At 39.9% G+C, this 24,249-nt stretch overlaps 1 protein-coding gene across 1 annotated transcript in view; it reads right to left on the bottom strand.

Moving 5' to 3' along the window:
* Positions 1 to 24,249, bottom strand: part of WDFY4 (WDFY family member 4) — a 133,874-nt gene that overhangs the window by 5,097 nt on the left and 104,528 nt on the right. The window contains exons 48-58 of the mRNA XM_084290014.1: positions 23,970 to 24,012; positions 23,049 to 23,168; positions 22,285 to 22,402; positions 21,488 to 21,597; positions 17,091 to 17,244; positions 15,422 to 15,513; positions 10,336 to 10,548; positions 9,665 to 9,812; positions 8,639 to 8,796; positions 6,709 to 6,867; positions 2,720 to 2,899 (exon numbers count right to left, since the gene is read on the bottom strand). Coding sequence (XP_084146140.1) covers positions 2,720 to 2,899; positions 6,709 to 6,867; positions 8,639 to 8,796; positions 9,665 to 9,812; positions 10,336 to 10,548; positions 15,422 to 15,513; positions 17,091 to 17,244; positions 21,488 to 21,597; positions 22,285 to 22,402; positions 23,049 to 23,168; positions 23,970 to 24,012 — 1,495 coding nt within the window. The remainder of the gene's footprint in view (positions 1 to 2,719; positions 2,900 to 6,708; positions 6,868 to 8,638; positions 8,797 to 9,664; positions 9,813 to 10,335; positions 10,549 to 15,421; positions 15,514 to 17,090; positions 17,245 to 21,487; positions 21,598 to 22,284; positions 22,403 to 23,048; positions 23,169 to 23,969; positions 24,013 to 24,249) is intronic.

Genomic DNA, 24,249 nt, shown 5'->3' with positions numbered 1-24,249 from the left:
CAAAGAGCTTCTCAGTGTTGTTCTGCAGTCCAGGGCACCTGCTGCAGACAGGAAGCTTGCAGACAGACCAGGCCACAACATGTTGGGCTGCACCTTGAGGTAACAGTCTGTCTGTTAGTTTGGGGTTAGGCAGTCAAAACAATCCTCCTCCTTGCCCACCAAACTTACCTATTTTTTAAGCATGGCAAAGGAATCAAAGAAAAAAACAAAAAACAAAAACAAAACAAAAAAACACACACACACACACAAAAAACAAAACAAAACAAACAAACAAACAAACAAGCAAACAAAAACAGAAAAGAGGACAGAAGGCTGACTGCTGTGCTCTGCCCTTAGCTTTTAGTCAGTGCATAGCCCAGCAGAGCACAGACTGAACCTCAGCCTCCTCCAGGGACAGGGGCTGTGCAGTCAGTGCCTGACACAAGTTCTGGGCCAGGACTAGTGCTTTTAAATGTTACTGATCTACAAATAAACACTCTCTTAAATAAGGACATGGAGTTTACCTCCTTAGCTGTGAAACCTTTGGTGATTTCACAATCCTCCTCTGCCCCTCGCAGGGAGCTTAATGTCATCGCATTTTTAGACTTTTGCATTCGACCAATGACCAGCTCAGCATTTAACGAGCAAGCAGCACTTCCAATGCAGAAAACATCCTTTGCAACTGAATCTCTCCTATTCCTTCAGCGCAGGTGGATAGTCTTACCAGGGACTGCATATAAGGAGCAAATACACAGGTATCTTCGGGGCAAGGAACACACAGAATCAAAAGCTGATGCTGCAGTCTTAAATAATCTTATCAAAAGTGCCCTTTGATTGAGATACTAACTGAAATTTCACCCAAATTTTTCACACTTGATGTGTACTAAGAGCCAGTTAAACAGAACAGCATCAGCCAAGTCATCTGATTCTGGCAAAGACCGGTGTGCCCTTAAATTAGCAGTGCTCATCTGGTTTAAATCAACTAACACTGTACATCACCCCTGATTTGGGGAAAGGGCTCTTCACATTGGAGGGCAGGATTTTGAAGATAAAACAGATTTGGTTTGAAACATTGAAACACAGTTGCCAATAATTAAAGAGATTAAATGTCAGCTACCTCATCTACATGTCTGTTCATTTGGTAATTATCTACAGCATTTTTCAGGTCTAGACCAGAGATTTAAAACTGAAATCATTAGTTACAGCAAGCTTTTACAATCCTGCTTAGCTTATAAACTTTGTTTTGCTTTGTGCCTAAGTGATACAAACACCATGAAGTTTGGATCTATAAATGGAGCTTCCAGATGCTAAAGCAAATATAAAACCAATCATGTCACAAACAGGTGTAAAGGGCTCTTACTTCACAGAAATGTGATTCAGAAATTTGTTTCCTTCAAATCTTTGCTTTAAAACATTCTGAATTTTCCGGGAAAAAAATCATTACCAAAAATGTCACTTTGTATAAAAAAATATTTAATTTAGCACAATGGAAGCATTGGTTCTACCTTCATGTTATAATAAATAATATCAGATTATGAAATAAATAAATCAAACATACTTTCTTAAGGCTTCTTTCCTTTAAATGAACCTTTCTGCAGACAATTGTCCAATAAGTTTAACTGTTTTAATTTTTGGATAGTTTAGGAGAAGAGCTCCCAACTGAAATGGCTACCATTAATGGTAGGTTGGTATGTAAGACGAAGAGGAGACTATGCTTTTGAGGTATGAAGCCCATGTTATCCCACCCACTCATTTCTGAATGCTTGGCACTGTTTCAACTGCCTTCCCAAGGGGTCACCAAGTACGGTGAGGTGGCCAGCTGAAGCTACTGGCCACATATTACTACTAACCAGGACCCTTGGTGCTGGGTGCTGACGTGGCACTGAACAGACTACTTAATTCCTGCCCTCAATCACTAGTCATCAGACTGTATGGTTAGTGAAGTTGTATGGTTGTTTTCTCACTGCTATTAATTCAGTTTTACCTCTCTTTGTACAAACTCCAGTACCCGCAAATTGTCTGAACACCTGGAACCTTGCTATGGTATATTAGCACAGAAAATATAAATATACAAGCAATATTCTTGGGAGGTAGAAAGTTGGAAAAAAAATAATATTCAGAGTGCTTACAGTTAACTCCAATAGAAAATATTTTCCTATCAGCATGCATGTGATTGCAGCCAGGCCCAGACCACAACAGGATTATTTCCACTGCTGGTAAACAAAAACCTAGCCACTGCTATCAAGAGCACACCCCTCAGCTGACAGCAGGAGGGAAAGAAAAGCAAAACAAAACACATAAACAAAAAAAATACAAACACTATCACTGTGAGGGTGTAAGAAAGTTGTCAGCTGAGGTGGGAGACTGAGGTCCAGAACTCCTCAGCTGACATGGGTCTGCTGCATGAACGTCAGGAGAAAGTAATGGCATAATGAAAGCAATAAGATTATGGGTTAGCCAGATCCAGGAGCTACTAAGGTAATACTTCATGTTCTGCAAACTAAAAGAGTTTTAATCCTGCTATCCACCTAAGATGCTTGTGCTTAGCTACTCAGTCTAAAACGTTGCTTTTAGTGCTCCCCTCTTATCATTAAGAACACTATTAGCAATCTCTATAGAAAGAAAAAAAAAAATCAATGTATCAGACTCAGGATGTTTTTATGTTGTGAAGAGCACCCATTAAATTATCATGAAATGTTCATGGATGCATCAAAAGAAAGATGATAAATGAAGATCTTACTGTTGAATTGTTGATGGCAACAGAACAGAGACTTGCCCCATGGGCAGGAAGCTGGGTTATGTACGTCAGCTGGTTCAGGTCCCAAATGATGCAGGTTCTGTCATCAGATCCACTCACGATTATGCTGTAGGTCACAGACGCAGCAAGGCAGGTCACTGCCTGAGAGTGCCCATACAGAGCCTGGTGGGGAAAAAAGTGACAAAACACAACAGTGTGTGACTGATTTACTAGGGAACTGCAGTTCTACGGCCATTTACTTAGCAAGAATAAGCAAACAAGTCACACTTTGGAGAGCCAAAAAGTGCATGAAGTAGAAACCACAAAGATTCTTTTAGAACCATCCTTTTCCTCAACTCATGGTTGAGGAAAGTTGAGTATCCAAGAGATTACATGACTTGCCCCAGGTTGCATGGTAAATCAGGTAAAACAACTCAACTCTGGACTTTGGCATATGTTTCAGATTCTACCACAGTGGTTTGTATGCAAATCATCAATAAATTCAGTTAAGGCAGTCTTAAGCAAGTAAAATTTGGACTTGAGAATTATTTCTCAAAATTTTTAAATCATTTTGAAATAAAACTTAAGATATATTTCAGTGACCTTCCCAGACTTTTCTTTCTGTTTTTCTGAACAAGTACTAACATTTTTCCAATTTTAAATCAGAATAAAAACAGTATTTGTTTTTATTTTTGCTTTAAAAATTCTTCTCTCATTCATCATTATCCAACATCCTTCCTCTGTTTTCTAGGTTCCAGAGATACACAGAATACCCAGTTTAATTTAGCTTTAAACAGTTTCATTAAAAAAGACTATATTTTAGGCAATTTAATGTCACAGAAGTCGTGAACAGGAATAGACTGATGACAATTGTGTAATGCAGCACTCTCAAGTGACAGCAGCATACATTTCTGCTGCATAACCACCAATGACATTAAAGCCTGTAGGGCAACAGAGATAGAGTCCTTCACAGATTTCCTGAAAAGCCTTTCAGGGCTCAATTATTAACTGCCTTACTGTGAAAAGTCCGATCCACCAGTTTTAATGTTGGTTTTAACAGTAAATGCATATTCCCTGCTGGCTTTCTCTACATGACTTAATTAACACATTTTCAGGGTTTGTCTCAGTTCAGAGACAGTCACAGAGCAGGACAGCCACATGTCCCGAATGATTTTTGTGAACACATCTCATACTCTTTTCCGGTCTGTGAATATCAGACTGAACTCTTGCTAGCTAACATGTGCTGCCACTCGCCAAGGTTATTAGGATAACAGTATTCAAACATGAATCCACTGGAGAAGAAGCTGAGCTGCAGCTATGACCTACTGAAGGTGACCTGCAACTGCAAGGGATGAATTCCAGCTTGCAATGTATTCCATTGAAGAGAATCATCAGCTAAAAATACTGGCACAAAATGGCGTCTCCATCAGCAGTCCTCAGAGGTCAGAAGCACTCCCAACTCAGCAGTAGCTTACAACTCACAGTGGAAGTCTTTTTACAAAGGGCTGGGCATAGCCTAATGCCTGTGCTCCAGAACTAGGCTGTGACAAAGCAGGTTCAAGAGCTCCAAATTCCTTCTCATTCCTCCAAAGAATGAAAGGAAAGGAAAGGAAATGTACCCTCTGTGACAACCTTCTCACTGCCAAGACAAGCTAAGGTCCTACACAAATTTTCATCAACCCCTTTCTCCTTTTTTTAACTCAGAAAGACTTGGTGGTGAAGTACTTTAAATGCAAGCTGAACATGGAAGAGAAGGATAGATCAGAGCTCAGTTAAAATTTCAGCTTTGATCTACCAGTATTTTGATATGTATTAATGCAAAAACAGTCAAGTGCAAGTGCTGGTAGATCTGTAACGTCTTCTTGTTTTTCCTCATGAAGGTTTTCCCTTAATGGGGAAAAGAACTGTGAGGCCTGTCTCCACAGTAAATTCACAAATAAAAACAAAACAAAACAAAACCAAGTTCTGGCCATCCAATGTAACTGGCTGGCATGGGCACAGATACTTCACAGCTATGTTCAGTACCTTCCTGACAAGTCAGCACAGCACACAAACCACAGCTTGCCCGGATGCTTCTCCCAGCCTGGTGTTTCATTCGGCCCAGAAATTCTGGGGGGTGGATCACATGGGTTGCTGTGTTCATGAATACTGAGGGAACTGGTAAATTGCACAGATCAATACCGAGGCTATTATGCTCAATCTTTAGTGTTCCACAAAACTGTGGAAACAGTCCCTGCTAGAGAGGGAAAAGTGACTTTTTATGCTGAAATATAGTTTCTGCACTTTACTACATTCCAAACCAGAATGTGTCAGTCCCATGAGACAGCTGATAAGTGAATAGCATCCACTTTATAGCACATCAGCTTTACTTAAGCAAAGTTCACTCTCTCAGGAAAGATGATACAATTTTTTTGTTGTTGTTCAGAAAAAAACAAAAAACAACCAAACAAAAAAAAAAAAAACAACCAAACAAAAAAAAAAAACGGCCACCACGAAACAGTGAATTACATGAAAGCAGCATGTAATTCACTGGAAGACATTTAGAACCATAATTCGAATTTATATCTACACCAGTCATTATAAAAAAAAAAGGTCTCTGCAAGCAAAGAGAAGGAAAAAAATACAGCATTTGTCACTGTATGACCTCATGCCATTTTGAGGACCTTGGGTAATATCAGATTAATCACAGCTGAACACATCAGCGAAGCTGATTTTATATTGTTAAAGGGAAGGGTATTATACTGAAGATGGAAGAGCCTCTTCAGTTAGATGCCTGAAACTCGAACAGATCGCCAGAATAGTATCATTTTGATGCTTATGAAGATTACTGCTTAGATTTTCTCTGCTGCTATTTCTTCCGTTTCTATGTCCACCTCTGCTTGGAATACTAAGCAGAGAGATTAAAAGGTCGTCACTCAAGATTTTGCCTCCTAGTTTTGACTTCTCAAGAAAGAAACATAGAACTCAGAAGAGAAGCTGCTCTAAACAGTTTTCTTCCTAATTTCAACATCCAAAAACATCAGATAAGTGTAGGTTTAGGAACTTCTCTGGCTTCCCAGCAGACATAGATGTTTTCACATTATTTAATGACAAATAAAATATTTTTCGCTCCAGGTCCGGAAAGCACTGAGATAGCTCCTGAGTATCTCCAGAGCAGATAAACAGAACAAAACTCTAGAACAAGAATTTGGAGACCTCCTTGCTGATCAATGAACCCATTATTAGTTTGCCTAAGAGTAGCAGAGAGTTTTGTGTCTCTTTAATTCTTAAGGAAGAGAGGTCACACAATGCCTTTCAGATATGATAGTACTCCAGATTTTCTTGTAAAGCTGGGAACTCACTGTTCACTTTTGCAAATGAAATAGCATTTATACAGCTGCTGGGTGACTACAGATGAGCTCCAAATCAACAAACACTAAAGGACCATGGACAGCAAGGTCACAAACAATATAACTGTAGGGATCTTTCCCTACCTCATGGAGTGATAGACAAACCTTTGAAGTTCTGAATTCTGTTTGAGGGAGAAGTATCAAGGGCTTTACCTAGCTGAGCCTTCATCCCCATCAGCTAAGTTGACAGGGTGTTTTGGAGATCCTGCCCACTGCTCTAGCAGCCGAAAAAGAACTAGAACCATCTCCAGGTAATATTGGCTTTTGAAAATAATCCAAAGGTTGGCTGGAGGACATGCCTTATTGTCACTGTTTCTTCTATCACTGTAAATTTAGGTAATGCTACCAAGGCAAAACAAACAAACAAACAAACAAAACCCACCAAGCATAATATATAAGGTATGGGTATAAGGCATATAATCAGCTCCTGACCTGACAACAAGTTTTAGCATTATACCTATTATTATTATTATTATTTTACGTTATCACCTTTTTCTGCCTTTTTGATTCACGGTAGCATGTTTTCTCTTCCAATTTTCTGACAGAAAGAAATTCGCTCTTTGCTTTTTATTAAATTTCTGTACCAAGAGTCACGGTACTCACCTGTCTCAAGTTCAGATGTTTTACTTTGTCCTTGACCAAAGAAAGTTCCCAGACACACACAACCGAGCTTGTTCCAGATGTGATTATGGTAGTTGCTGAAGGACACACAGCGCAGAGGCATTTATCCCAGTCTGCCATGCACTCAAACGTAGTCACGTTCTGTATGAGAAAACAACTTTCAGCCAAAAACTCATCTGGTGATACCATGCATTTATTAATACCAAATGGCAGATTTAATTTTCAGAACTGAGCCTCTTTTAACCCAGGAAAGAAAAGCTCATCTTATCCCAAGTCTCTATTTTGACAGCACAGCTGTATACATGTATTATGTATATGCACACACTGTGGCTGCATGCAGCTGTGCAAGACTCTTGGGACCAAACAGGAAGGGTGGATAAAGGTCAGTGTCTTAGGACAACAGAGTTTCAGCCCCTCTTGTGCTACAGACTTCCTACATAGCTTCAGGCAAATTTGTTCTGCCACCATATAGCAACAGTATGCAAACATTCAATGTAGATTAATAACAAAGCGCAGGTTACGACTGCCGCCGCTAACAGAGTTAGTGCCAGGCTCAGCTACATCTTTGTCATACTTGGATTGAATAGCCAAAGCACTAAATTCCATTCTGGCCAACTGCTCTGCTAGCAGTACCAAGCTGGCCTAAACCAATTCTACACTGCTGCAATTACAGCACAAACATTCTTCCACTCATGTTCTGCATTAGCTCTCTCACACTCAATGGGGATGACAGCACAGTGCTAATGATTCTGCTGAACCTGGATGCCACAGTTACAAAAATCGTACCATGGACAAAACAAACCTTTACTACTTCAATGAAGGCAACAATATATTTCTAGTATATCTTCAATATATTTTCAACAGAGGCACTGTTGTCCCAATAGAGATTCAAGCTGATCCCTCAACTACTTCTTATAGTAACTGTATAATCACTGCAACAGGCTCAGTGACACCCTGACTTTTGAGCAGTACCAGAACATTTAATGGCACCTTGATCTTCGGAGGAAAAAAACCAAGAACAACCACCATGATTCTGTAACTTCCTTTCTTCTGAGTCAACCAGAAGACATTAAGCAAGAAGTTTACACCTACAGCAGCACTATAAGTTACTGAGCACCAATTTTAATTTGCTATATTGAAAATCAGTGGGGAAAAAAATCATTGATTTTACAGAAATCAGAAAGTAAAAATAAATCTCATGTTTTTCCTCATGTCCAGTGTCTGTGGATATATCTGTAAAAATATAACAATATGGTATGCTCTGATACCCAAGCTAGTATTTTGATGAATGACTAATTCTGCTATTTTGATACCCAAGCTAACTTGGATGTCTTTGCACATCATAACATTGTCCCAAACACGTGCAATATCAGTGTGTTTGTGGTAGAGAACTGTATCTGTCCAGTGCCCTAGCCAGCAGTGTGGTGACACAGACCCTTGATTTTTAACAGCAAAGAAGTAAGAGTATTAACTGTCTAGATTAGGAGACATTATGATGTTGAATGAATGCACTGGGCTGAGCTTGGGAGCCAGAGGGGAATTGACAGATGGTCCTATCTCAATTCCAGCAGAAAGTTCTGCACAATGAAATTTCTAATTGGGGGCCAGAAGACCTTGTACTGTCCTTACAACCTATGAAATGAGGTTTCTCCTTCGTTGTGACAGACAACAAAGTCACTTGAAGGAAAACTCAAGATCATTTAGAGGGAAAAAGTCACATTTTTCAACAGTGAAATAATTTTGTACTCCACTGGAATATCCAACTTGAGAATCCTCAGAAAACTTGACTGCAAAAAGTCATGCAGAGCACTCTCCAAAATCAGCTCCCCTACAGCCTCTCAACTGGGTACCCAAACAAGACAGACCACAACATAACATCCATTTCTGAAATGCTTAGGCTTTTTCTATTTACCTTTTCAGACCCATAGGTGCCAAAGCAGCAGGTGAAGTCTTCAAATCCCCAGCAGAATGTTTTGTTCCAAAGAGGAGGAATCAACACTTTATTTTTTTCAACAGCCAGAATGCCCTTCTCAGTATGAACAATGTGTCCAATAGCTCCCTTGGGATAGTCTGACAAGACAGAGAACATATTTAATTCTGTTGTCTTTAAAACACTAACGTTAACTTACTGCCTTACATGGCTTTGTGGTGGGGCTGGCATGCCCCACAACTGGGATCAGTGTGCTGGGACCAGGTCCACAGACAGAAATCCACTCTGCCACTGAGATTTCAAGACAATGGTGGATACTCCCCTTTCCAACAGACCACATAAATCCATGCAGAAGTGGAGACTGGCTCCAAAGAAGGGGACAGCAGTGTCATTAACCTCCTTCTTGCTGGCAGACTGCCTTCTGCCATGAACTACAGGATGCACAGCATGGCAACAACAGCCTCTGTAGTACAGCTACAGGAGTCTGCTGGCCACACAAAAATGTGCAATGTACATACCAGCATCATGGGATGAAAAGAAGTAGATACACTGAAATTTTCCAGACTTGTCAGCATTAAGAAAAATAGACTAAGAAAAAGATTAAGAAAATAAATAGATTTGAAGACCAAGAGGTGCAGAAGGAAAGAATTTACTTTGCTGATGAATATAAAAAGAGAATGAAAAGGGAAAAGAGCAAGCTTTATGCTTTAACTTGATATATCCAGAATGTAGAAGACAGAAACGATTTAAGTGTCGTAAATAATTTTGTAGAGTTCAGAACAAATTAAGTTCCAAGATTTCTCCTTAGTGTCTAAGTACTTTCAATGTCCCCTCACAATACACACATATGCAAATAATAATTGTCTGAAGGGATCTTGGTGGTACCAACTCATGTCAACTCACACAAAGCTATATGACTATATTTATGCTCTCAAAAGTACAGATTAATCCCCATCCAAGAATCCTACACTTAGTAGCTCAGAAAATGGAGCACAGCCCCTGCTGCACCTTTTACTGTAACTGGTGAGAGCTTCAGGTTTTGCAGACTGCTGATGAACGGAGGAAGAATTCCACTTGACTGAAAAGACAGCACTGATTCTCTTCCTGATGAACTTTTACCCTGGGCATTCCTGGATGGGTGTGGCTTAGTGAAGAGCTAGAACAAAGGAATGGCATTGAAAAACACATCTCTATCAGCCAGGTCATGCAGGAGACGCATCTATTTAAAAGATTAATCATAGACTCCAGAACTGTCATACAAAAACCTTTTCATTAAAATGAGACCATCTTATCCTTATCATTACATTTTCATCAGACTACATCCCTTACAGGGATAGGAAGCTACTCCCAGTGATACAGGAGAAGAGAGAAAACTATAGGTGAGAATATAAAACTGCCTTCATCTGCCTGTATTCAGCCCCAGACTAGTGGTTACTCATGTAAGTACTGAAGTAGCAGAACCCAGATTTGATACCACAGGTGTATGGTATATGACAAGAACAGCTTAATTAGAGAGTGGAGTCACACAACCTGGAGAACTCTACAGCCCATCTTCTAGCAGATTTAAATCAGTGACTATCTGTAATTTAAGTTTCTTCTCCTGATTTCCAGTTGAAATACTACAAGATCAAAATTAATTATGCTCTGTTTTTCCTTATACTCTCATGATGAAGTGATACCTGCTTTGGTATCTGTCCGAAGTTGCTGATAAAACCCAGGATGGTGCTCTTAATCAGAGGATCTTTGATGTTGTTGAGGTCCATCTTGTCTCCATAGAAGTAAGGGTGGTAGGTGTTAACGGCCTCCACAGCAGCTGAGCCATGTTGCTTGTGGCCAAAAATCAGGTCTATCCAGCGATGGAGGTGTGCACTGACATAGTCACTTTCCAGTGCCTGAAACCAAAGAAAATTAATTCACTGGAGTGCATCTATTGCAGATACGTTACTACTCCCTGTTCCCTGCTGGAGACAAATTCTCCACAGTACTCTCTGAAAGCAAATCTTCACACTTCCAGTTCTTCCAGTACAATCTTTCACAGCACGTCCTTACAAAATGAGACCAAAGAGGTGTAGGGTGGATCCTCACAGGAAAAGGAAGGACAGAGTGAGGCATGCTTGACATAGCAGACACCAGTTACAGTATCTTCAGGGAAAACACAGGCAGGTTCTACTAAGCAAAGCACAAGCATTCCACAGGTTTTGGCACATCCTCCGGTTTCCAAGCATACACTAAACGCCTGTGCTACGATTTCTTCATCAATAATGTTACTGACACGAGATGGTTTAAATGAATAAAATATTTATTTATTTAGCATTTAGTACCATCTTTTGGCTCTGTAGACAATCCACAGGTGATTTAAGGTACTACTCTCTTTGTAGAAACAGGCCTTAGTTATGAATTATACCAAGTAGCAGAGACTTCATTTGAGAAGATACATGTGAGTATATATTGGAAAGGAAGAAACTAGCAGAGAAGCTTTAAGTTGGGTCAGAAGGTTAAGGTAGGAGAGGGTACATGCCATGAACCAGCTCTGGAAATGCAGAGCTTGTAGTGATATGGCAAGGGGTGTCACAAGGCAAGACAGGCAGAGCATGAAGGGCTTTGCAGTAGCAGAGTTGCGGTGCAACAGGACAGCTGTATGAAGAAGCTTCATAAATGCCTGGGTTTCATCAACACACACATTTTACAACCTTCAAAAGGTTCAAGCAGAGACAGATGCAGCACCAGACTCCCTCATCCTGGAAAAGCTCAAGGCCTGAACTTTTCCCCCCCAAAAAAAGAAATGGCTCTCTCTGTCTGACTAGATATGCCAGCTGCAGTCAAGGGCATGTGGATTAACACAACCAGAAGAAACAATTACTACTGGAGAAGACCATAAGAGATGCTACAAGGTAGTGCACATCCATCCTAATGTGGGCTCCCTAAAAGGCTCAACGTGATAGCAGAAATCTTGTGCTTGGAAGACCCATAAAACAAGTTCAAGGGCAGTAGACAAAAGTTTGAGTCAAACCTTCACCCACCTCCAGATTAGTCAGCCTTATGTATGAAGCTTAGCAAAACACTATTGCCTCTGCCATCGCCTGCATCACCAAATCTTTGTGCATTCCACAATTGCCTTGCTCAATGATTCAAGCATCAGTGTTAAGCATTATTAAAACTACTTTCCTATCTCCAAATCATTTGACTGTGTAATACTCCCTGATGCTCAGTTAAAGGTCTCCCAAGTAGACAATCCTACCCAAAGCACAGCAGAAATAAACATGCTAATGGGATCCAGAACAATGGCTCATTTCACAGCGCAGACAGTGAGCCCGATACTGGTTTAAATGACCCTGCCCACAGCTAAAATGATTGCAGGGCAGAGAACAACCACAGTATACAATTTGTCCCCTGCAAACAACAAGAAAACACTTATGAATAGACTCAGAATTCATTCTTATTAATAAAGCAGTTAGTGCATGAATTACAAACTGTAAATTTTGCCTGGCATCGCCACCAGAGCAAAACAAAGCAACCAACCGAGATGAGACTGTGCAGCCACTCAGTATTTCACTGAGCACTGTGACATGCCCAGGAAGGCAGGGAGCACTGAGGTCTAAGAAGAGAGTAAAGAAATTACTTTATGTAGACAAGATTCTTAGCTTATTATATGTGAAGTAGAGAGCTACTGACAGTTTTAGCTCAAGAACAATTCTTTGCTCTCATATTCCTTAAAGAAATAGCCAGGTTTCACAACAGTGTTGACCTGTAACTGTTTAGTGTTTTAAACTCTGTGAAGCCTCCTGAAAAACACCATGATACCAGTAACAAATGCATCTAGCCTTGCAGGTGATTTCAGAGGAAAGAGAATTCTTCGCATTCCAGCATTCAAGATCTCTATCTCTTCAGGATTAGATGAAACTTTCCCAGGCACGCTAATCAACTAACTTCCCATGGCAAGAGTTCTTGCACCTTCCTGTGTAATACCTGGTGCTACTAGTGGTTGGAGATAAAATATTGGACTGACTGTGCTCGAGGTCTGCTCAGGCCTAGCAAATCATCAAGAACATGACTATAAACATGATTTTCCTTTTGCTAAACTGCTCCTATTTGAGACTTCAATTCATTTGTACAAGTTGCATGATTTAATCAGCTGTGCCAATGCTATCAAATAGTGCAGCTCAGTGGAAGCAGGTCTGCTGAACACAACAGCTGGTAGAGAGGGCCCAGTATCCACATTATATGCACTGTGGGGGCTTTACTTCAAACTACGTCTAGTCTGCTCCCCCAGGCTGAATGCTGTCAGTGGTAGGAGCATAGCTTAGGTGCACAACTGGAGTGCAGCTTTTGGTTTTATTTCATTCAAAACTTATCTATATAACAATCTGAGATCACTTTGCAGTGAGAACAAAACCATGCTATGCAGGGATGATTGATAAATCATTTCAAAACTAAACCCTTACTCCAAACTACAGGACTAAAGCAGATGTTCCCATTGAATTTAAGTGCCCTCAGAGTGCCCAGCATTAACAAGCAGCAAGGAGCAAAGCCCAGTACTTTACATTTAAACAAGACAGAATGTAAGAGAAAGCACATCTCCCTACACTTTTATTTAAAGAACATCAGTATAAAATTGCAGCAGCTCTCATGTGTCTGTGGATTTCTGTCTGCAGCACCTCTGTTAGAGAAGTGTTGTCATTCCCATGTTTAGCAAACTGGAGGACAGAGGCTAAGCAACTGGGAAGGTTACAGAGGGAGCATGAGGCAGAGCTCAGGAAGAAACCAAAAAGCTCCAAAGCCTACATGCCTTCTTTGGAGTCCTGGGAGAACAACAGGGAACAGTTACATGTTTGACTGAGGTGGCCAAAACCTACGTGCAGTGGGTAACACCAAGTTGCTTCCCTGCAAGGAACGTGACTGGACAGTCCCTAGGCTCAACTCTTCACTTTGGAAAGGACCTTACTTCAACCAGCGAGCCTGCAAAGCACACAACACAACAAGAATCTCCCTCCTCACAGTAAACGTATCGTCATGTGCTGATGAGCACTGATCAAAACTCAGGTCTCTTTGTCCCTTCCACTACCTTTCAGCGTATCTGCAGCACTAAGCCTTTAAATCACTCTAAGCACCTTCAGTGATGCCTAACTTAGTAATAACTGTTATTGTGTACATACTGGAGTTTAAGCAGTCTGAAGTGTCTCAATCTCTCTCATCTCAGTCATTTGTTTTGACAAAAATGTCACCTCCTTTCTTCATCTATCTCATGTTACAAAGTTGTAAACAGAGAGGGGACAGAGTATGACCAAAAATTGAAGCTGTGCAGATACTGGATAGCATTTTCTTTCCAAATCAGAACAAAACCCCTATCAAATTTTCTCATGTATTAAAATCTCCCCCTCCCCAAATTTTAAATTTGGAAAAATACCATCATGTTATTTTACTATTAATGAAGCTATACACCATACAATATTAGCTGTAACAACTACATCATGAAAATAAAACATTTTTAGTTCAGCCTGTAATATAATATAAATGTTGCAATGAAAAGATCATTCCTGAAGCATTTTGAAAACAGACGGAAAGTTGAAATGATTTATTGAGATTTCCTTGTTACTACCGACACACTCATTCAACCAGACTTGTTTTCTGGTGAAAAGCTGTTCCATACATCTCTTTCCCAGACAGTTCCACTCACTGTGTGCTTGTCAACCCAGTAACACTGGGCTGTGATGGGAGTTACACATTTAACTGCTACAGAAATACAAAGTAAAACAAAGAAGAAGATTAACATAGCTTCTGTAATGGTACTGATGAATGTCTGAATATGCTGTAAATTCAACATACTGGTTTAGGTTACTAAGATGTGTGGCAACACACCATGGAGTCTAGCTATTAAGCATGGAGGCATGCTTGAGACTTACTAATAATAGCAAGTAGCTATTTTCACCCACCACATAACTTGGAATATCATTAATTTACAAGCCTTTTTGTATCAAAGATGATCTCTGGGGAAAACAGTGATAAATGACTATTCCCAATCATATTTTTAAAATGATTGAAAATGATTGAAAACTTTTTTTTTTTTGAAGCCTATACAATAGTTAACCATTTCAAAATAATTAAAAGTAGCAAGATAGAAATTTTGCTTTTTCAAAGTAGTTTTGGGCACTTACTGTTCTGACACTGATTTTAAGTGAATTGGTCAGGTCATGACTTCACACCAGAGACTATTAAACTAAAAATGAAATACCTCGTTAACAATCCTCAACAGTCCTAAACCAGAAACTATGGCAAGAATAATGAGAAGAAAAAAAAAAAAAGTAGGCAAGCACAGGGTTAGATTGTACTCATACTCACAGGAGTAACCTGAGCACATGTGAATGAAACCATGAATTTCAACAGGCTCACACTCACATTTGGAACTATTCACAAGTCAAAGTGTTCACAGCATCAGGAATCAGGGAGACGGTGTGCAATGCAGATACTATAAAGCATTGACTTCTTTGGAATATACATATATTTTTAGCAACAATTTATTCTTTGCAAGAAATACAGATGATGCATGTTATTAGAAGCCCGTTCTCTTAAACCTGGTTTCATACAAGAAAACTTACTTCAGGATGGAATAACAGCCCGTAAACCAGCTCGCAAAGGATATTTTCTCTAAGATGGATAAAAATGGTATTGCCAAACATGGGACGACACCTAAATTACTGACAACACCCAGTCATAAATATTTTAGTTTGTGACTCTGGCCTTTAGTCCCAAAACATGATATTCACTAACCTGTCTATGCAGGAGAATGAATTTATGGGGGTCCCCATCTGCCCAAGGCGGAAGCTGCACATCTCCCAGCACTGTTCCATCCTGCATGCAACCTGCAGGAATTAAAGGAAAAAATAAAAACAAGAAGCGCACACATTGCAAATAGGAACAGCTTTTCCAAAACTGTGAAGTCAAGGGAAATTCAAGTGATTTTCACACATGCAATTTCAGGTTCTACATGGAATATAGTGTCATAAAACACTGCAGAATTTATTTCTCCTTGGATTTCTGATGTTAATAAAGCAGTGGGATGTTCTACAAACTGTCATTAATGCAGTAAAATCACACGTGCTTACTACAATCATTTTAGCCCTGAATGCAAACTCAGACAACACAAACTTGTTGGCATAACTTTCTTCTCATACATAATCCCATTGCACTATCTGATATTTCTGCTACAGCAACCTCTGGGAAGGATTTCACTGTCAAGTTCTTTGCTATCTGATTCCTTTCAGAAGGTAAGCATATGTTTTCAAATTGGGGCAGTGTTACACAACCGGATGATCTAAGTTAAGGCTCAGATTTGGGACTACAAATTTCCTTACAGTGTAGCAGTGAACAGATTCAGGTTATTGGATTTACCTACTGTAAAATCTTTCTGTATATTTGTTCTTTATCAGTGAGATTCTGGTGCCTTTTTTAGATCCCTCCACTTGACTGTGTTCAGTTCAATTTCTGAATGCTGATTTCAGGCAGGCTCTGCTATTTCGTCTCCTCTCAAAGATTAAATTAGCCTAATTCTTTACTATCTTTTACCAATCTTTTAACATCTTTTTCCTACAGTGCCCTTTTCATAGTATGTCTCATTTCACTGAGATCTTAGGTACAGTTTATGACTAGATTTCAAAATCAGTAGTTAGGTGCCTTTGCTATTATCAATTTAAGGAGTCTCCTCTGCCTTCATTGTTAACTAACCAGCATCCATTAGAAAAAGAAGCTTAGTATCGCAAATTATGTCAGCTGCCTGTAAAGTGAAACAGATCATGACTGGAACACTGTCATACCTATTTCTGAAAACTTTTTTTTTTTGAGGGTTCTCTCTGACCCTCCACCACTGATGGAGAAAGGTTTGGAGACACTGTACATTCAGAGGGGACTGTGATATTGCTGGATTCCAGGGATGATGCATTTGCTTCATATAACTGGCACTGAGACATTCAAGATGATAGTGAGATCACATTTGGCAATATTAAGCACCGGAAACAGCAGATTAAAAAAACAAAAATGTAGTAAGTACCACTTAGCAACTGATCCATCTCCAAAAGTCAAATTAATATATGGTTGATAGACACATACACGTGATGATAGAGACCAGTTTTTCAAAATCAGACATTTAGCCTGTTGATATCAAAATCTGCCTTTGTTTGACAAAATGTACAATTTCTTTACACAGAAACAGGAACAAGAACCCCTTCTGAGCTAGAAACATGGTTTACTGAATGTGTCATGTGAATATAAAAAGATTATACTCTTGAAGCTTTCTTTTAATAAAAAATTGTCTCACTTGATTGGAGAGCCTCATCAGTCAGCATAGTCCAGTGACCACATACCAACATGAGATCTAGGACTTCTCTCTTGGTGTGATGCTGGGGAGCAGGAGGGGAGCAGTGAAGTCCCTTCTGTCACTTACCAAGTTCAAAATGATTGGCATTGGTGAGGAACTCTGGAAGGTAGAAGAATTCGGGAATGAGCTCCCTGACATCACTCATATTGTCCCTTGATGCTGATTCCCACGTGCTCTTGACACTGTGAAACATCCTGTCTGCAACATCAAAACTCCCACCCTGTTAAATGGACAAAAAGACTGCATTGTGAATATTCTGTTAAATAAGAAACAGATGCAGAATCTTAGCCAATTCTGCAATAATCATCACACATCTGATTAGCTGATATCTCAAAATCTGTCCCAGCTCTATTTACTGTCTCAGTCCTGAACTTTAGATATGTAGGTTAACAATATCATACAGCCTGGAAATTTTGTGTAGCTTGAAATAACACAGTAGCATGCAAAAATTATCAAAGATAGCTTAAGAATATCAGCATACTCAGCAGTAATGCTTCTCAGTGTAACTCATTCGTTTAACATCCCAAAGTGACTTGCAAGCAGTAGACACAGCTTTGGCATTTACACCTGTGAATCAAATAGTTGCGCAAAATCTTGTGTGCAGTCTTCTGGAGAAAAACCCCTGGGGAAAGGTGGTACCACTGAAATAACTGTAATCAGATATGGGCAAACATGAAAGACCCACTGGCCAGGGGACAGCAGGGAAGAAGGCACAGCATAAAGATGGGAAGAAGGGAAGAATGTTTGAGCCCAGCACTGAATTGGTATATGAAGAAGGAGAAACAAAATGCCTCAAATCCTGAGAGCATTTGAATATGTTTAGTTTAATGATAGTAAAGCACTAGAAAATAGCAGCCTTCTTAGTCCTAAATATCATTCTGAACCATGGCCTTTAGATAAATCACTCACTGAATGAAGGGTGCATGTCTTATATTGAAACTGTATTTCCTGCAGTATTTTTAAAACGGATTTCAGATACAGTATGGATTGGTGAAAATATCAGGTGCACATTTACATAGGGATCCCTGCACTGAGAAAAGAATTTATTTTAACAAAGAAGTCCTACAGTAACAAAAACAGACAGTTTTTGGAGATCATCTGAATGAGCTGTTCAGAATGAACAAGTTGATTCAGAAGAAAGCTGACTTTTTAAATGATGTAAAATTATAAAACTAAGGTCTACGATCTCTGTTAAGTCTGGCAACTGAAGGTCAAGAAGTAACTTTTGCCTTACTCTTTGTTAAGAAGAAACTACCCACACAGATAAGCAAACAAAACAGAAATCATAAGTTCTGAAGCCGCATCTCCTTGCTTGTCTTTTGAGATAGACTCCAACCAAAAGCTAGCACAGTCCAGATGTAAAGACTTCATCTCTGTTTCCCCTGAGATGAACTCTGACAGGACTTTTGGTCCTGCTTCATCTCTAAATGACAGCATAATTCTGGTACACCTCGTTGCATTTTATGTCCTTCTTCCTTATCCCACTGACAACTGTGAAGCCTTCCCAAACCCACTCAAGGGACTGAGTGAAAAAGTGGCTCAAATCACATGAGTAAGCCTAGCTGGAGTTAATTTGATGCACAAGGTCATCTTGCTCTTGATCATTATTAGAGAGGGACCCTTGGAGTCAAATTCAAATTGAAATTAAAACAGAGTAGAAGAAGCACTATAAATAAATCAACAGTTAACAAGTATCTCATTGAAGCATATTAAAGGGCTTTGTATATTTAATCTGCACACAGCGCACTGTGTCTGGTGGTGATTGATGCTTTTTCATCTTTTTTTGCAGCTTTTATGAGAGCTGATGGTAATCTCTTGAGAAACAATATGATTTGTAATAAAAAGATTACCTGTATTAAATAAAAATAATATATACATAGGAAATGCTGTTAGCGCGACAAATCTGGTTAAAGATATTACCACCACGAAAAAATGTGATTTTTTCCCTGGCTGTCTAATTCATTTTAGGGAAAAGTAATATCTTTAAAACTTAAGCCTGTATTATTTATAAAGGAAGCAATAACTGATTTTCCCATTTCCTATATTAATAAATTTATTTGCATATATTTATATCAGAATTAATGAGTTTTCTCTCTCTATGAATGCAAACACCACACTGAAAGGAAAAAAACAGAATCAAGAATTGCTTTATGCCTTTAGATTCCAATTCAACAAACTCTTACAGCTTTTGTATAGCTAGATACAGTAAGTCTGTTTCTTTCCTTTCAGTAGAGGCCTTCTACTACGGATCAGGAATACTGGTAAAAAACATGCATTTTAAAACTATGGTTCATCAGGATATATAAAAGACAGCTGGTCAAAGTGGCCTCTAGGTGGGAGTTAGAACTCCCCATGTTTATAGAACTAATCAGCACTGAGTCTTGGTTGTGTTTTAAACCCAAAAAGAAAGTGTTTCTAAAAGATGATTATGAAGTGCAAAGACTTACCATACCCTCAGAGATGCTGAGAAGCAATTACCCTTAGACAGTGCTTAAATGACAGCTCCAGAGTCAATGACACAACGAAGAGTAAGAACCCTGTACTCTGCAAGTACCTCAGAGAGGCAAACACCAGGAAGAAAGAATAGCCTGCTTGCTGAAATGCAACAGTGGGATAAGAACAAAAGGGAATAAAATACAAGGTGAATCACAAGCAAGTGGTACAAATCATTAGGAGCATGAAGTCCTAGAATGCCTTTCCAACAGAGATACTAAGCACAGAAACCTATTCCTTAAAGGATTTCTGTGAAGTACCTAAGGGTTGGTGAAAGAATCCAGTGAAATAGGAGATATCATCCAAATACCTATCTGATGAGACAATCTTTGATCCATTCCAGTACAATATGCAAAGCACATACATGCCTTCCTCCAGGATCAGATCTCAATACATTTAAATAAAATGTGAAATAATAAGGCTTTGTAAATTCCTGTATGGTTGCCTTAGTAGAGGGGTATTGCTTCCTCACTGCCTTCTTTGGCCAGGTGTAAATCACATATCTGACGTGAGAAACAGGATGTTATGCAACTTTTTTTTTTTTTTTTGTCATGTGCATTCATACAGGCAGTTTAGGGTTATAAGCATAGCTTTTCCACTTTTTAAGATGCTGAGAATCTTTCGTGGTTCCCAAGTCAGCACCTTTCCAAAGTATTAGGTTTGGGATTTCTCCTCCAATCTGTTCTTGACTGAGTATCAGTTGCATATCTGCTTTTTGCCTGACTGCATTTCACACTTTGCAACTCCTAAACCATAGTAGGACCAGTCAGGCAGGAGAAATGACAGCAACAAGCTAAGCTGAATATGCAGCAACAAGAGAGCAAAGGAGTGAGAATGGAAGTTCAGCAGTTTAGTGGATCCACATCCAGACAAAATTTCAAGTTCTTCAGATCTCAGCAGTGTTTGAATATTTACATCCACATGAAATACCTGCTAATCACACAGACAAACACAAAGCAGGTACTCAGTCTAGGAGCACATTATGCATAGAAGTGTGCCAGTGAGACACAGCAGCCATTATCATTTACTGGAAGAAATAGCTGCTCCACAGGCATTTGTGACTGCAGCTAACATATGGCTCACAGAATGCAATGGCAAGTATTGCCTCAGGTAGTTCACTAACCCATCATCTACTGCTGGTAACAGCTGATATCATAGGGCTCATTACTTAATTATCACAGTGCTTTATTTATACTAGCCCATAAAAAAATAATAAAGAAAGAGACCAGCACAACCACAGAGCATTGTATGTCGCCAACTGCTTGAAATGGGCAGACAGGAAATTTAGTGTCCTCTATGCTGATTGGCTAGGAAAGGTAAACACAAGGCTCAGTTCCTGTGAAATTAAATTCCATGGAGAGTCCTTTCAGCACCAACAAAATGATGCCAAGTTCAGAACAAGCAAAATCAAAATACTCTAGTCTCGCCCCACCCTTGGAGAGCCAAGCCCATGCCTCCTGTTGTGCCTTAGAGTCATCATGTTCCCAAAGCACCAGAACCTGCAGGTCCCCATCCAGCCTAGGGATGCTCTTCACGTTAGCACAGTCATCTCCAAGAGCTTGCCAATAGGCACATTACTGCATGAGCTCTTGAGATTTTAATAGCAGATATTCTAAGCACATCTGCCCCAAAGTCAGAAGCTAACACTCAGAGTGGCAGTAAAACATTATCTTGGTGTTCACATGCTCAGCTCTCACAAAACGCACCAGAGAACCAAAACTATATAGTCCCTCTTCCTCAGGGAAAAAAGGAAAAGGGAAAGGGAAAGGGAAAGGGAAAATCAGACATCAGTTCCACTCCTATTAAAACTTTCTGCTGAAATCAACAGACACAACATAGAGCCTTCAGTTAGCCCAAAGTCCACAGAGAGCATACAAAAAATGTCAAGAGAATGAATCCCTCTTCACTGCACAGCCAATGCAGTGGGCTCCATAACGAGGTGTAGGAGGGAAGCAATCTTGTCCCCTTACCTGCAGAGAACAGAAGGTCTGTGTAAATGGCTCCAGTCGTACCAGGTAAGATGCCACTATAATTGCTGATGAATAGTGCGTACAGTAATGACACTGAGCTGACAGGTCTCCTGGAAATTTGACACAAATCAGATTTCAGTGCTAAATTCCACCATCTCAATTTCATAACATCTAGTTAGCACAGCACAATAAGTCTTTAAGGCAGACACGTTCAAAGACGTGCAAAAACACACCTTTCATATCTGCATTGAATGTGCAGTTACTACCACATCTGTATATTCTTTTTAATTTTTCAGAAAATTAATGTGGAAGGGAAGAAAACCTTTATCTTGCCAGACCATCCTCTTGCCCATTAGTAATAAAAACGTCTTGATATCTAGAGGTCAAACAGCTCAATGCTGTTTCCTTTTCTTAATGTAGCTTCTAGCCAAACTGCATGCAGCAGTCTTCTACCCACAGTTTGGCTAACAAAGACAGCTGCATGCAGCTTACCTACAAGAACAGCCTTTTCTGAGGAACATTGCTTTTTGCTGTTGCATCTCTTCCTGCCCAAGTGAAGAGGAGAGAACACAGCAGTAGAAGGCACAGAAGGAGGAAATGCATGCAAGAGAGTCATTTCTCTTTCAATCCTCAACCACTTTGAAACTGAAAGCAAGAGGATCTTCCTGGCATTGTGCTTCCCTTAGCTACAGCTGTGGAAAGACTTTGTGTGTCTTTTCCAAGGGATTCAACAGTATTCCAAAAGGCCTGAGGAGACTTAAAGCCTATACTGCCTGCTAGGTTCCTAAAACCTTCACCTTCACTCTTCTCCACCTCGTTGTAGCGCTGGATGAACTTTTGTTTCCTCTCCATAGTCTGTGCTCCCATGGGCTTTGACAGGTCCCGAAATGTATGAGGATTACTAAGGTTCAGAGTCTGAAAAGAAAAAACAGCAAAGATAGGAATTTTTAGAATGCAGACTCAGGCATTAGGACCAACTCTGTGTCATTGGTCAGTGGTAAAGTTGTGTTCAAAGCTTCACATATACAAGGCTGCCACAGATTCAGTACAGAAATAGTCATTGTCAGAACTGGGAAGGGACTTGGAAACAGAATGGCAACATGTGCCTCTGAAAGGACAGCATGTACAAGGTGCTTAATAAGTAAAGGACATGGTAGATCCTGAATAAAGGACCCGGAAGGTCTCAAGGACTGCTTTCAATGACTGCAAGGATTGTTCTCAAGGACTTTTCTGTCCAAACCTCCTTGCCAAGAGGTTACAGGCCTGGCCCTGCCTACCTGCTAAGCCAGTGCAATCTTTCCTTATTCCTTAGGTATGCATTTGACAGATGCTTATTCACCTTACCAAGGCAGAACCTCACCTCAGCATGCCGACTTGAAGAGAACACTAATCTATAAAGAATTAATACAATTCAACAAAAGAATCAATACAGTTCAACGTAACTGTCTCAAATTTTGAACCCTTGGTTTAGGCCCTTCTGCTTCAGTGGCATCACAAAACAAACCTTTACATGGTTGCTATCACAGAAAGTACAGGATGCTGTTAAGCGGCATGCACTGACCTGGGAGTGATAGTCAGCAAGGACCCATGGAAACACAGGATACTGCATGTAATCGTTGTAGCTGCGGCCAGCAAGTGTGTTCAGGTACATGAGATAATCAAAGTTGCTGATCTCCCTCTTCTGCCAGGGAAAGGAAACAGACATTAAAATCTCCTAACTCCAGCCATGAAAAACATGCCTCAAAAGCAGCCTCAGAGCTCTGTGGTTCCTTTCTCCACCAGGACAAAAATTATAAATAGTGTAATCAATCACCCACTGCCATTCAGATCAGCACAACAGCTCTTATACAACAGTCCATTCAACAGAATCTGAGTCTTCTTTTTGGCTCTTCTTCAGACAGGCCATTTGCATTCATCTATAATCACCCAGTGCTTTTATGCTGTATTTGCATAACAGAGAACTTTTTCCCAATTTAAAAGAGCCAAATGCATGCAATCTGTACATTGGCAAATCCTGGACAACTGCCTGTACAGAAAGGCTGCACAAAGTGCTACATACAAACAAGAGGGTATAGATTTCTTCAGCGTGTCTTGTGCCACCAAGATCAGGGGTAGAGGAGAGCGAATGCATCTCTCAGCTCAGTATAAAATCTATGAAATCAAGAGAGGTGCATTGATTTAGATGTACAGATCTGTGAATAATCACTTGACTAGGTAGCTCTCTTTGGTTTCTGTTTTAAAATGTGTGTAAAATCACACTTAATCTGCCAGTCACACCGTATGTTTCACAGTAGGAACAAAATCTCTGCAATAACCAGATGTAAATTCTCTGCTCCTCTTGCCAATAACCTCACCTCCAGCAGTGAGCAGCTTATGCCTGGAAGTGCAGGCATGCATGCACACACAGACATATATATAATTGTGGGTGGACACAGGTGATGAAATTCTTTGCTTAACCACATGGAGCCAAGATTTAGTTTACCTGCCACTTTTGGAGCATTGTCTTTTCCCCTCCTGAGTGTTTCCTGTATGGAACAGACATTGATTGAAATAATTGCTTCAGAACAATAAGGGAAAATCAATACATTAATGCTTGTGCTCCCTGAGCCCCTGCTGTCATCCCACGGAAACAAGAGGACACCAACACTACGGAATGTTGAGGTTTCAGCATTGACCAAATCATTCCAAAATCAGAGAGTGTCAATAGGTTAGTGCTGCAGGATCAAAGTTTCATTACTGCTTTCAGTAGGTGGCAAGATTAT

The sequence above is a fragment of the Netta rufina genome (assembly GCF_964035555.1).
Source record: "Netta rufina genome assembly, chromosome: 7".
Lineage (NCBI taxonomy): Eukaryota > Metazoa > Chordata > Aves > Anseriformes > Anatidae > Netta > Netta rufina.
Note: the sequence above shows the minus strand (reverse complement) of the source record. Positions and strands in the feature narration are given on the sequence as shown.